The sequence below is a fragment of the Cyprinodon variegatus genome, unplaced genomic scaffold (assembly GCF_000732505.1).
Source record: "Cyprinodon variegatus isolate N-32 unplaced genomic scaffold, C_variegatus-1.0 Scaffold157, whole genome shotgun sequence".
Taxonomy (NCBI): Eukaryota; Metazoa; Chordata; class Actinopteri; order Cyprinodontiformes; family Cyprinodontidae; genus Cyprinodon; species Cyprinodon variegatus.
Window position 1 is genome coordinate 167,536 of NW_015150610.1, and position 13,806 is coordinate 181,341.

Sequence of the window (13,806 nt, forward strand, 5' to 3'; positions counted from 1 at the left end):
TTGCTGCTCTAAATTGGTTGCTCTGTCAGCTAAAGGCATTTTTTAGAGTCTCTATACTATATGTTTTGTTTTCCATTCATCTGAACAACTTATGGAAGCCATGCTTTAGAGTTACAGGCAGGGGCAATGAATTAAGAGAAATCACATGGAGCTGTTGGCAATGGGCCCACAGAGGGAAAAACGATCCTGTGCCAAGGTTACAGAGAACCAAGAGAGAAAGCTCTTTGTGTCATTCTGGGAAAAGGCCTGCAATCATGACCCCTTTATATTAATTAAGTTTAAAATATTTTACATTTTTCCTAGCTTTAACATAAATAAGCAAAAGATGCATAGTTTCAAAGTTTAGGTTTTCTTCTGTTGCATAGTAAAAAAAAAAGGAATGATATGAATCTCTGACTCTGAATTCAAAATATCACATATGACATATCTAAAGGAATGCTCTGCCTTCTCCATGGATCCTAGTTTTAGGTGAACAGAGGGGGAAATTCCTAGTTTGGAAAGCCCAGCTCCTGAAGAGAGGGGGAGGAGCACTGGTATAAAACAAGAACATGTGGCTGGAAAGCTCAGAGCAAAAGCTTGTCTTGTCTCCAGCATGGCGCCTAATCTTCAGGCTGTCTGTCAGCTTTCTTTCCTGAGCCTCTGCTGTCTGCTCCTAGCAGGTAAGAATCTATTTTTTGTCCGAGGCTTAAACACAAGGCAAAGCAGGTTGTTGTTCTCTCCTGCAATAAACCGGGTGAGCTTGGACTCTCACTCTCGCTGCGCTGTATTGAATTAATCTTTAATCTTGCTTTGTGTCTGTGCAGTGAGGGAGACAGAAAGCACATATTTTCCTGGAAGATGTTTGTGTCCAGAGACGCAAACAGGAGTCAGGGGGCAACTAATAGACCTTAAAGTATACCCCAAAAGTGCCACCTGCAGCAACATCACAGTCATGTGAGTACCAGGCACTGTGAAAACCCATAAATCATGCACCCTTAGCAACATAAAAACAAAGGACTTTTACAATTTTTTTTTCTGCATTCAGAGTGACACTGAGGAGGAACAACTTAAATGTGTGCCTGAATCCTGAGGCAGCAATGGGTAAACAGCTGATTCGATGCTGGAACAGGTAAGATCCTCAACCAACAACAGTGGTTAACAGTTGACAATTATAACAAAAAGAAACTTTTAAATATAGTAAAGGAACCAAGCAATGACTTCGTTATAGAAATAAGTTAAAACAAAGCTCTGGGTGGGATCCACCCATCTCCGGTTTCCCATAAATGAATCATACCCATATTTGATTGTTGCTAAGCCGGTTTTGGTAAACAGAGTGCCCAGTTTATCCCTTTGTTGACCTTTTTTACATCTCAGCATTGTTGGTACTTAAGTATCCTCCCAGTCATATTTGTGATGTTAATTCTAGTAATCATACAAATGCAAATAATGGACAAGAGTTTATAAAAGCAAATGGTTAAAGATTACATTTTAAACTAGCATTGTAAGGCATCCATATCACTTGATCTGACAATTAAGTGTTTTTCTTTTCTTTTTAGAGCTCAGAAGTTGGGTAGAGATGTGAAGGTATGCCTGCGGAGGCGAAGAAGAGCTGTGCCCCGTCAGAGGCCCCAGCAGAAGGCAAGGAGGCACAACAGAAGGGCCTCATCCTCTAAATCACAATAGCTCTGCAGGTTCAAAAACAGAAAAAAAGCTACTGTGTGAAGCAGTGTGTTCAGACTGCTTTTTGCTGCATTGTGGACTGTTATGGTGAATGCTGTTCAGCTTTTCCTGCTCAAATATTCCTCAATCTGTTATAGCATTGCTCATCCTCGTGCTCGTTCTCTACCCATCTGAGCAATGAATCTGTATTAGTGGGCAGCATGGGGCTTCATCCCCGCCAAGACTGATTTTAATCCTTAAAAACAAAGCCCTGGAGGCTTGGCATAGGTGGTGACAGGTTTCGCTTTGAGGCATTTTAAAATGGTCAATGAACTGTATATATGATACTCTGTTCAAGCAGCTGGAAATATAATTTCATGTATTTATTTTTACAAATGTTTTATAAAAATGTATTATGTTTTACAAATTGTTTTATAAATAAATGCTAAGGAACAAATCTGTGGCTGTGGTTCTTCATAACTTAGTCTTTGATAAATCATCATAATCAAAGGAAGAGGAGGATGTCCTTGCCTAGCAGGACATGAGAGGTCACTAAGACACTTTAGCTTAAAAGTTACAGGAAATGAGTCAGCAGCAGGCAAGACAAATAAAATACTCTCTCTTAAAATATCAAAGGAAGGAGCTGTGTTGCTTTTGAAGCCTGGTAACATCCAGATAAAAAAACAGAGCCAGGTTAATCTGTTATTCAAAAGCCTAACAACATAGATCACGAAGTAGAGTGATAAAGTTTTACATTTTTATTGCTAGTGGGACACAACAGTAATTCCTGTTTGCATGAACCACTGTATTTTATGTCAGCTCAAAGATATGCAGCCTCAGAGGTCTTGTAAAATATTTTGATAAGATACACCCAATTACAGCCACAAGAAAGGACTTGTGCAAATAACACAGTTATCCTTCAGCCCTGTGTTCTAAAAGCAAAGCATGCTCCAACCTGAGCTGGTCCTGAAAAAAAAAAAACCTAACCATTTTTGTAAAAAGTGTTGTGAAATCGTCTTGTGACTGTTTAATCACCAAACCGTTGAAAGCACATGGTCGTGAAATGAAAAGTGAAAGCTGTTTGAAAAAGAAAGGCTTTGTTAAATGTGGGGGAAAGGGGTTTTCCGTACCTGAGGAGCTTTCAGTGAAAGTCAAATATTAGTCTGCTTCTGGGCCATGTTAAATATTAACAGTTAAATTAACTGTGAGAATGTTAAAAATCCTAATCTTCCTAGAATCTGAGAAACACTACTCAGAGTATTACTACTTAAAGTAGAAGCAAATGCTTATAAGTAACACTTCTTAAGTAAATAAAACCTCTAATCGGATTCTATGAAAGATATGATGGAAACAAAAGTCAACACATCCTCCTGATGCAACACAAGATGCTGTAACTCATTAACACGGTACTCACACACTATATTGCTATATAAAATGTTGTTAAACATAACATCAAACATTTCTAGATAGCCATTTTCCCCTCTGTTAAAACCAAAATCGTCTTTTATTATTCATTAAAATTTTGTTTTATTGAAAATTAGAGACTTACAAAAATACTGCATCTGCAGTTGGTTTTAAATATATAATATTAAGGTTTGAATAACTTTTGATTTGCTATTTTTTCACAATCTAATAATACAGCAGTTACAAACGAGAATATTTTAAACAAATTTAGAATTTATTTGTTGAATTTTTCAAACCTATAGAGGCTGAAAACTGTATACATGTTAAAATCTAGATAAACACCCGCACTAATTTGTGTCTAAATATCCCTTATCTCAGGGGTGCATTCAAGTCCAGTCCTCAAGCGCTACCATCCTGTAACTCACAAGTCGCAATAAGGAGCTACTCATTTGATTAAGGTGTGTTAAAAATGGAGTACATCAAAAAGTTGCAGGATAGTAGCACTACTGGACTTCGCAGTGAAAAATGCTTTTGGTAGCGGCACAGATGCCTCTGGCCAAATTCTGGTAAAATATTTAATTATTTGTGTATTATTTTGGATTTGGTATGCTTCCTAGCAGGGACTTGTCTTGTAGAGATAATTGATGAGGTTTGAGTTGGGGCCCATTCCAAACGCTTGATGTTAGCCTGCTTTATGAAATTCTAATCGAGTTGATGTGTGTTTGAGATCATTGAACTTTTTGAATATACAACAGTTATTTTACACACTTGGATGTTTTTACATCGGGTAAAACATCATGCAGAAAGTTTTTGGGGCATATGGTGCTTGATGAGAAGAAATTCAAAGGGGAAAGCTCAGTTGCTTTTTTGGCATTACAGTGTTAAAATGTAGTGTAGGGCTGAAACAATTGGTCAGATGAATCATGACTAATTGATTATTGAAATAATTGTCAACTAATTTAGTAATGGATTAATCATTAACTTGTGTGTAGAGATTAAAATGTGTCTTTAGCTGACAGAGCAGCCCACTTAGAGCAGCAATTATGCCATAATTATAAAAAAAAAAATCTGTCAATATGCTCTATCCAGATCTTATCAAGTGGAAAAGTTTTAGTTTCACCTGGTTTCATTTCCTTAAATTCTGATTATTAATCTAAAAATAATCGACAGATTAATCATTTTGCTAAATAATCATTACTTGCAGCCCTAATGTAGTGTGTGTTTACAGTATATAATTTCTCTACTCCATAAAACCCCATAAGATAATGTTAAACTAATTCCTCTTTGGATTCAAGCTCTTAATTTCTTCTTCTACCAATTTGGGTATCTCTTATATCCTCTATTCCTGCTTTTGGATGGGTGAACCACTCCAGGGTTCAGGTAAACTGTACTAAGACTGGCAGGAAGGTGTAACTCTATCAGGGTATGGTTGCCAGGTCCATTTTAGTCACAATCTGCTCCAGAAACTAGATTCTAGCGCATTCAAAAGCTTTTTTCTTTACTCAATTTCACCAGTCCCTCTGGTGGTGAAACAAACCCCTTTGCTAGATATAAAGGTATAGTACCTGAGAATGGTGAATAGCCTCACAAGAAATAAAGCGGGGTATGAAAAGAGGTCTGAAAGAGCACAATAAATTAATTTTCTTATGCTAAAAATAATTAATATATACATTTACAGGTAATACCATAAGGATTGTATATGTTAAATATTAGGTAATGACTCCCTTAAAGCTACAGTGTGTAACTTTTAGCGACATCTAGCGGTCAGACTGCAGACTGCAGCAACATGAACATCTCCCCCCACCGCTTCTCCCCCCCAACAGTACGGCGAGCGTTACGGGACAAAATGTCTTCCACGACGTCCGCTTCACCTACCTTCTCAAGTGATGAGGTTTGTTTACATAGATAATTTTACAGATAGTATTTCATTAGTCTGTGTAGGGTATAGATTTCATGTAGACTTAAGATAATAAATATACCCGTTATTTTTTCTACATCGTTGTGACGTTTTGGCGATCTCGCAATCACTAGTTTGTTGGCTCTGCGCTGCCGTAGCGCAAAGATGTCTGCCTCGATGGCTGCGAGACCCGCTCCTATGTAATTATAAATAACGAATTCTAAGGCAACGCAAATATTAAGGTTAAGAGGCTGAGCTCGTAAATGATGATAAATAACATAGTTATGTATAATATATTACATTTCTGACTGTATATCCCTGTAATTATTACACACTGTAGCTTTAAAGCATAACATTGATTCCCTCGGACATTCTGTGCCTCATAGTTATATGGCACATAGTTATATGATCTATAATCTACATTCAGTCTTTGTCTAATCTAATGTTAACATCTTTCACCAAAGGAATTTTGCTTATTTAGAATAGAGCAGCTGCAAGATGTTTTCTGCTTTAAGCTGGAGATTTTTGATATAGACACTTCATTCTTAAGTGGCCCCTCCTTAGTTTGAGGAAAGGCAAAACTCATTTCCTGTTTGGTGTTGCTTAGAGGTTACAGTTCAGATTAAATAAACAAACTGTTCCCACTGTCTGTCCCACTCAAACAATGATTTAAAACAAAATTAGATTTTATGTTGGATGGATAAACCCAGGGTAATAATCTTTTTTTTATTTTTATGACAAATACCACCTTATTTTAAATGTGTGACATAGTTTTGAACCTGGTCCGTGTCGGGAAACCAACTAATTTGTAATGCAAGCAAAAGCCTGTGATTTCTCAGCTTCTTGTGAAGCAAAATAAAGCGAGAGTAAACTTACACTTGTTCAGCAAATGAACCTTTTTTTAAACAAAATTCTCTAGCATTATCTATAACTATTTTAGTAATAAAAGACCCAAAAATATAAAAATGATGCCTATGTCTCCAAGTTGAATGGTTTTAAAACAAGAACTGGTTTAACAGAGTTAACTGACCTCATGACTGACTGATTATTGCCTAAAATTATTTTGTAGCCTAATATAATGAAGCATGTCTGAGGAAAAAAAAAAACGTTTAGCAAAAATGGTATTGTTCTAAATCCTTTTCATGAAAACACTATTTTCAAGAACACCTTTCATGTTGGTCAAACAGCAAAATTATCAGGAGACACTTCTTTGTCAAATATTAACCATGTTTCCTCTGGATGACTCAGGCGGCAACTGGATAAACAGATAAAATCACACAATATAATGTTTGCAGTTCAAGTCTTTACATCTGAAGGTCTGCATATCAAAGAGAGGATCCTTCACAGACCAATCTATTTCCATGTTAACATAAATAACATCAAATCTTAAAGAAGAACCCACGCACTTTTCTAACCAGGCCTCTATACAACATTTGACAATAAACACTCCCTTAGTCAATGTTAAGGTCGAGATCCTGTCTGTACTAAAGTGTCCTATAAACGCGCTGCAGCCAACAGACTGGGTGCTGTGCAGAGAAGGAATTCAGGGTAATTTTCAGGAAATCCACTCTGATTAAAACAGCAGAAAACACACAACCAGTAAGGTTTTCAAAAACACTGAGGGACAAATATTGAAGAAACTTGTTAAATGCAAGATCTCTTTAAGCAGCAAATTTTGACTCAAGGTTCAGCCAGAAATATATTAAATGAATTTTCAGGTCAAAAGTGTGCACCAATCATTTGTGTGGGCTGCTCTTCTCACCTAACTTGGGAAGGTTGGATCAATGTCTGAATGAGTCATGAGAACCAGAGCTTTGCTCTACAGCAGTCTAAGCTCAACTTAAACACACGAGAAAACTAAGCTTCTATCTAATCACACATATTTTGGCTCTCTGGTGTAGGATTTCATCTGTATAATGAATGTGCTCTTGTCTTTACAAGTAACTCAATAGCTTCTCAGTATGCTGTTCCAAAGTGATTTGTTATCAGATTCCAAAACACTGAGGGAGTCTGTATAATTATGCAACAGTGCAGTGTTCCCAGTGGCCTTCAGGGGGAGTAAACGTGGAAGTTACAGGTCTAGCACCCTTGAAGGGAAACTGGCTATATTCATACTGCAGGCTCATGTGGCCAAAATCTATTTTTTTTTGGCTACATGAGATTAATGTTTGATTTTTTTCTTCCATACGTGGTACTAAATCTGATTCATAACTGACAGCTTTTAAAACAACAGCAGTCTGAACAATAATTTTGCATTTCATCCAGCTCTCATGTTATCATCCAAGTTATAATTACTCATTCATATAGATTTCTCTCCAGCAAAGGTCTCACTGCTCTGCAAAAACACATCATAAATAGATCTCTCTTTTTTCTTACCTTTCTTTCTCTTGTTTTGATATCATAATATTTTCAGCCACCATAGTTTAGTATTTTACAAAAACACAGAGATGTTGAGAGTTGTGTAAACAGTGCACTGCTGTGTGACAAACAAATCATCCTGCACGTCCCTCCGTCCTATTGAGGCTATGGACTTTTCACGCTGATGGTAGTCGCATTTAAATAGTTAAATAAAACAGTGTGAACGACCATGCATAAAAAAAAAAAAAATTAGATTTCAACAAAAGATTGGAATTAAGCATCAAGACCTGCAGTGTGATTGTAGCCTTAGAGAGCAGAAACAACAGATCCAGCAGCTACAACCTGAATATATAAACAAATCCATAAAGACAGATATTACTATAAATTAAGTTACAATACATGAACTAAATGATAAAGAAAAAGTACGGTATCAAACATATTAACAGAAATGTTAGAAATAATTAAATTAAAGTGTTTTTCTTGGTAAAACCTTTGATCTTACCTTTATAGAGAAACTAATCACATGCTTTTTATTTTTACCCATTCTTTGACACAAACTGTATTTAAATCTTGAATGTGAATAACTAATTTTTGAAGCAATTATAAACTAATTTAGCAATCAAGTAAAGCCACTCTACCAAGCCACTTAGATCAGTAATCAAGCAAAAACTGCAAAAAAAACATGCAATTTGTATTTATTTCTGATTTCTGCTCTATCCAGAAATCAGATTGCTGATTAATGAATCTCTTTACATGTTTCACTATTTTTAACAGCGCTTAAAACCTGTAATAAATGTCTTTGTTTATTTAAACTTAAACACTTTTTTTTATACTGAGGTATGTTAATTTACAAAACGTTTAAACTTTTTCTTCTAATCATAAAATCAAAAATATATATTTTAATTATTGATTTATATATCACGGATACAATTAGCCAGATCCAAGCTTATTTCCCCTGGATACAAGCAGCAGAAATGGGTTTTCTCCGTAATGTGTCTGGGTTCTCCCATAGACATAGGGTGAGGAGCTCAATCATCCATGGAGGACTCAGAGTAGAGCCTCCACGTCAAGAGGAGCCAGTTGAGGTGGCTCGGGCATCTGGTTAGGATGCCTCCTGGACGCCTTCTTGGTGAGGTGTTCCAGACACCAGGAGGAGAGTCAGGACATGCTTGAGGGACTATGTTTCTCGGCTGGCCTGGGAACGCCTTGGGATTCCCTGGAGGAGCTGGCCTAAGTGGCAGGGGAGAGGGAGGTCTGGGCCTCCCTAGTGAAGCTGCTACCCCTGTGACCCGACCATGGATAAGCGGAACAGGATGGATTGATTCATTTATATATTGCAAATTCAAAACACAGGTCATGTAACGACATTTTACAAGTTGATTAAAAATATGTTTTCTATCAAAGGAAATATTGCAAATTGTATGAAGTCGTCAACTTCACAAAATTGCCTTCTACTGGATGATTATGTAGCGACAATGGACAGGAAAACTCCTCTTTAACAGGAGGAAACCTTCTACTTCAACAGACGGGGGAGTGAGAGAAGACACATCAGACACACCAAAGGAACAAAGAAGCACTGATGCAGGAGTCCTACTATCTATATGACAGAAGAGTAAAAGGTTAGGTGCAATAGTACATCTTTTAATGGTTTTATCTAGTAGAGAAACAGCTGAGCAGAAAAACTGAGCAAGCGTTCAATAGTAGAAAGCGAAGGAAACCTCTTACAGTTAGTAACATTAATTAAAAGACAAGCCAATAAATTTGTCTGGTTAACCAATCAAAGAGAGGATCAAGTGTCATATAAAGAGGGAGAATGTGATTAAATGAGAAAGTAACATGAGAAAAATAATTACCAAAAAAAATGATACCTGCAGCCCTAAATTTAATATTGGATATAAGTCAGCTGAGTAAATGTGTCATTCTGTTGTTATGACTTCTTTCTCTGACACATATTCTTTCTTCAGATTCTGATCAAGAATAAGGGCAGCACAATTCTACATAAATGTTGTTATTTCATTATCTGTGTATGGCAAAATGCATATGGTAAAGAACGGCAAATATGAGCCAATTATAAAAACAGAATGTGGGCAATGTTTAAGCAACAGTAATCTAATCAATCCCTAAAGGTTTGATAATTTTAACATTCATACCACCTCAGTATTTTAATATTAACTTCTTGATAGATATGTGCACATTGCTGTATGCTGCTGAGTGCATACAGATCAATAGATGTGGGTATAAAATATTAACTTCAAATTTTATAATTATGTTAGTCATATAAATGCATGATAGACAGAAAATAATTTTCATCTAAACCCTTCTTATATAGGTTTTCTAAAAAAAAAAAAAAAAAAAACATCTGTTCTGTAAAGGGTTGCTCAAGTCCATCCTGTAACATTTAGATGCATCTCATCTCTAACACACTTGAATCCAAAGGCTCAGTCCCCTCATTAAGCTCAGCAAAGGCATCGTAACGAGCCAATAATTTGATTTATGTGTGTTAAAAATGGGGTAGATCAAAAAGTTCCATGATAATAGCTATTAAAGGACTGGAATTGAGCGCCCCTGCAACGCTATGACAATGATTATATGATGGCGTCACCTAGTGTTTACTACATGAATTACACCCACTGTTATAATCGCTTGTGAAACTCATAAACTGAATACAATTTGGTCACAAGCTGGAAAAGACACAGCCAGTCCAATGGAACCTTACCTTAACGCTTTACCCTTTTTGACTATTAAGATCACAAACTGTACTAATGAGGACTGATTTGATATTTTTGTGTCCTGGGAAGAATTTCTATTTATGTAACAATGTCTATTTTCTTTAATATATGTCCTAAAACAGACTAAATGCAAATATTTTTAAATACAGACCATTAAAACCTCTTAAAAACAAAATAACACAGCATTTTAGCTAAAAAAGGGATTTGTATGGGGAGGAAGAAAAAGAGAAGAAAAACTGCTTGCATTAGCAGCCGCCACAAAAAACAAGGAAACAGACAATGCCGTCTGTCTGGGAAGTGATGAGTAGAAAGCACACTGCTAGTTCAGCCTAACATCTGGAGCAAAATAAAAACGAGATGGAAGACTATATATTTTTCACGTGGCTGCTTTTTTATTACCAAAATCAAATCCACCACAGGCAGTTTGTGTAATTTCCTTTTAAAATAAAATCCGAAACAATTAGTTGCAACTAAGGCCATATCAGCACCTCTAATAACATCTGACCCTTACATTCAACCAACCAGAGAGCTACTAAATGCATAGATGGATGTCCAGACTGTTGCTAATGCATATTTATACCCACTAAGAGATGCATAAATATTCCATAACTTAAAGGGTTGCAGTATGTCATTAATATAGTAAATAATTTAACCTTCACACATGTCTGCACAGAGCACAGACTTAGCTTGACGTATGATGCTTTACCAAAGTACTGGCACAGCTGGAATCTTTCTAATACCTAGTCAGCGTACAGCCACTATAACAAAGTATTTTAAAAGGGTTTTCTTATGGACCAATATAAAATTGTGTATTGCTGTTTGTGGATTGTCAAAAAACTAAACTTATCAAAAATAATAGTGTGTTTCACATTTTGTCTGCAGTGGTCTTTTTTGCCTTCCTTCCAAGGAGTACACGTGTAGTGCCTACACATGTACTCAGTCATCAAATTAATGAGCAAACCTCATATGTTTTATCCACAGTTTAATCTTGGCATTAAGGTGCTTTGTGATAACCCTAAGAGCAAAAACCTTCCCTAAACCACTATCCTGTGTGGCGGCATCATGGGAGGCTTTTTTTTAAGAAGTAAAGAAGCTGTAAAAAGCTGATGTGAAGATGTATAGACCTAAAAGCAGGGCAATCCTGGAGGAAATACCTGCCAGCAGGAAAACAGACCACCTCAAAGAATAACTGAAGTTTATTAGTTGTATTTTCTCATTGAGACAAACATACGCTTTAAATTTGGCTGTCAAATGCCTAAATCAAAGCAAAAGCAATCATGATAAACACTTCTGATTGATATCATTACATCTTTTACACACAGTGCAACAACCTCAGTGAGTGTACAAGTACATTAAGTGGACCTGTTCATTTCAAGAGAGCTGTCAAAAATGCCATCACTCTATTTTTTTAATATAGGAGCTTCCCTTCTTTGATATTTACAGGACAATTTTAAAATTCAATTTTATATAAACTGTTTCACCTTTTTTCCTGCTGATATCTTGGTACTATAATTTATAGTTTAGAAACGCAAGAAAAAAAGGAAACCTGTATAGCAAACTGTTTCAGATGAAGACTTACGCCACTTTTCCCATTAAATAGGAGTTTTACATCTCTAAGCGGAGCACAAAACAGGACAAAGAGCTTTGTTATCCAGTTGGTATTGTTAATCTAAATAAAACAATAGAATATATCTACATAATGCCTTACTTGTTTTTCTCTGATTATTATTATTTGTAACAGAAATCTCATAAAGCGTTTCTACTCGTGTTTTTTTATAGCATTTTTGGTAAATATATAACAGAATACTGTTATAGCATGTTGTGAAGATAATAGAGAATAACTATCCTGTTGTTTTTATCATGTAAATAATATCCAGTGTCTGTTTTATGTCTGATAGAGTAGTTGTCTACTCCTTTCACAGCAAAACAGATCTACCTAGAGGTGTCAATAAAGGAAGCTGAACTAAATAAGCATCCTCTACCATTTGCTCTGCTTCAGTCTTAAGTGTGAGTTTCATAAATCTTCTCCATGGCAGTTCTCATCTAGTTGGTTTGTATTTGCTGCAAAGGTGAATTTTAATGAAACACCTAATCATATTGGGTATATGTGCTTCTCGGTTATGAGATGTTATAACCAGGGAGCACAAATAAGTTAACTGGCCTTGTAACTGGCTTAAAAATTGTTGATGCCAGTATTTCTTATGAGCAACGCTTGGTGGTGGTACCACTTGGTTCATCATATGCAAGTGTCAGAAGTGTTACCCATAATTCCAAGTCGTATTGTAAAAAATAAGATACATCCTTCCTTTAAGATTTTAATTGCGGTTCAAAACATATATGACCAACCGTCTAATGAACTATACACAGTTATAACATAGTCATTAAAAGTACTGTACTGTCTGCTTTGCTATTGGTGTCATGTTTAAACGGCTCACCATCATATTGAAATCTGACATGTGTTGGTGTATAAATAAGGACCAGTCAGTCATTTTAGTATCAGGTGGGTTTAAGGGGAATTTTTCGCACCTTTACATCTGCAAAGAAACGTACTAGTCCACAATTGTGCAGGGGTCCAACCAGGTGTTAGTGATGGTGCCCCTAAGGGGTCAGGGGCTCCTAAGCAACTGCAGTCTCTGCTTACCGATAGTTACGAAATTGGTCTAGTCAAAGTCCACTATTGAGAACCGTGACTAGACTTGTTCTTGTCTGTAAGTTCCCCTTTCAATCTAACTGAGATTTATTTTGGGTATGGATTTTTCTAACTGGTAGAGCAGAATGGGGGTGAATAAAACGACGGGATACATTCTTAGCTGTATACAAAAAATTATTTTCTAACTATTTCAAAATTATATGCTACTTGGTATTAGTTTTTCAGTGAAATTTTTAAAATTGAAGTATATTTCTGTAATTTGACATGAAATGAATGAATACCTCTGCTAAGGCGCTGTAGTGGTCTGTCTGTATTAACTGTGCCTCTTCTCTGCGGCTCTCCCAGCGGACAAAGAACCTCAGCCTGTAATTGCTTTCATCATCTCTAGATTCGCATCCAGTTATCGCACCTATATCAAAGGGCATCTCCTGACGAATATAAAAATAACCAAAATTCTCCAGCTCTTATCTAAAAACGGTAAAAATATGATGAACTAAATCATATATCTCAACAAAAAACTGCAATAGGGACAAACACCTGCATTAGGTGAGGAGGCGCACCTTAAGATTACTGGTAGTGCGCATTTTATGTCTTGTCTATTAACACGAAAGCAAAATGAGAACCCAAGAAAGTTACATTAAAGCCACTCCCTTTTGTATTCATGAATTAGTTCAAAAAGCGGAATTTTGCCGCAACCGGTCCTATTCTATTGTTTTGTAACCTCGGTAAACTTCCACGCCTTTTCATATAGTTGTAAAAGTCCCTCCTGTAGTAAAATTGATGATGTTGTCTCCTACCATAACAGAGTGCGACCTCGGCTCCTTCCGTGTGTCTCCCAGTGATGTATTCTCCTTATCTTTACAAGTGTTCATGCCTTTTTGCCAAAGCGGTATTCTGAGGACAGCAGTAAAACGGATAGGGGACAGAGCCAATGGGAGGAAGGTTGACCACTCCTCAGCCAATGGGTGTTCAGTATGGGCGGGACCTTATGTGTGATACTTTACATGACAGAAAACGGTGCAGCTTCATTTTCTTCATGATATTTTTGGGTAGTATTAAAATGAAGTTATAACTTAACTGATATTTTCTGTAAGTATATATATATATATATATATATATATATATATATA

General features: G+C 36.3%; 2 protein-coding genes across 2 annotated transcripts in view; one reads left to right on the top strand and one right to left on the bottom strand.

Annotated features, from left to right (window-relative positions):
• rassf4 (Ras association (RalGDS/AF-6) domain family member 4) overlaps positions 1 to 13,575 on the bottom strand; it is a 33,196-nt gene extending 19,621 nt beyond the window's left edge. The window contains exon 1 of the mRNA XM_015377612.1: positions 13,474 to 13,575. The gene's annotated coding sequence lies outside the window, so the exon portion shown is untranslated. The remainder of the gene's footprint in view (positions 1 to 13,473) is intronic.
• Positions 504 to 2,087, top strand: LOC107086570 (C-X-C motif chemokine 10-like). Its single transcript, XM_015377613.1, has 4 exons — positions 504 to 659; positions 804 to 933; positions 1,025 to 1,108; positions 1,536 to 2,087. The coding sequence occupies exons 1-4, from the start codon at positions 593 to 595 to the stop codon at positions 1,660 to 1,662; spliced, it is 408 nt and encodes a 135-aa protein (XP_015233099.1). The 5' UTR covers positions 504 to 592; the 3' UTR covers positions 1,663 to 2,087.
• Positions 13,576 to 13,806: the final 231 nt, after the last annotated feature.

Excerpts from the sequence above, each read along its gene's own strand:
- LOC107086570 (XM_015377613.1), top strand. The coding sequence starts at position 593 with ATGGCGCCTAATCTTCAGGCTGTCTGTCAGCTTTCTTTCCTGAGCCTC. Across the intron at positions 660-803 it reads CTGCTGTCTGCTCCTAGCAG|TGAGGGAGACAGAAAGCACA; the intron begins GTAAGAATCTAT and ends GTGTCTGTGCAG. Across the intron at positions 934-1,024 it reads TGCAGCAACATCACAGTCAT|AGTGACACTGAGGAGGAACA; the intron begins GTGAGTACCAGG and ends TTCTGCATTCAG.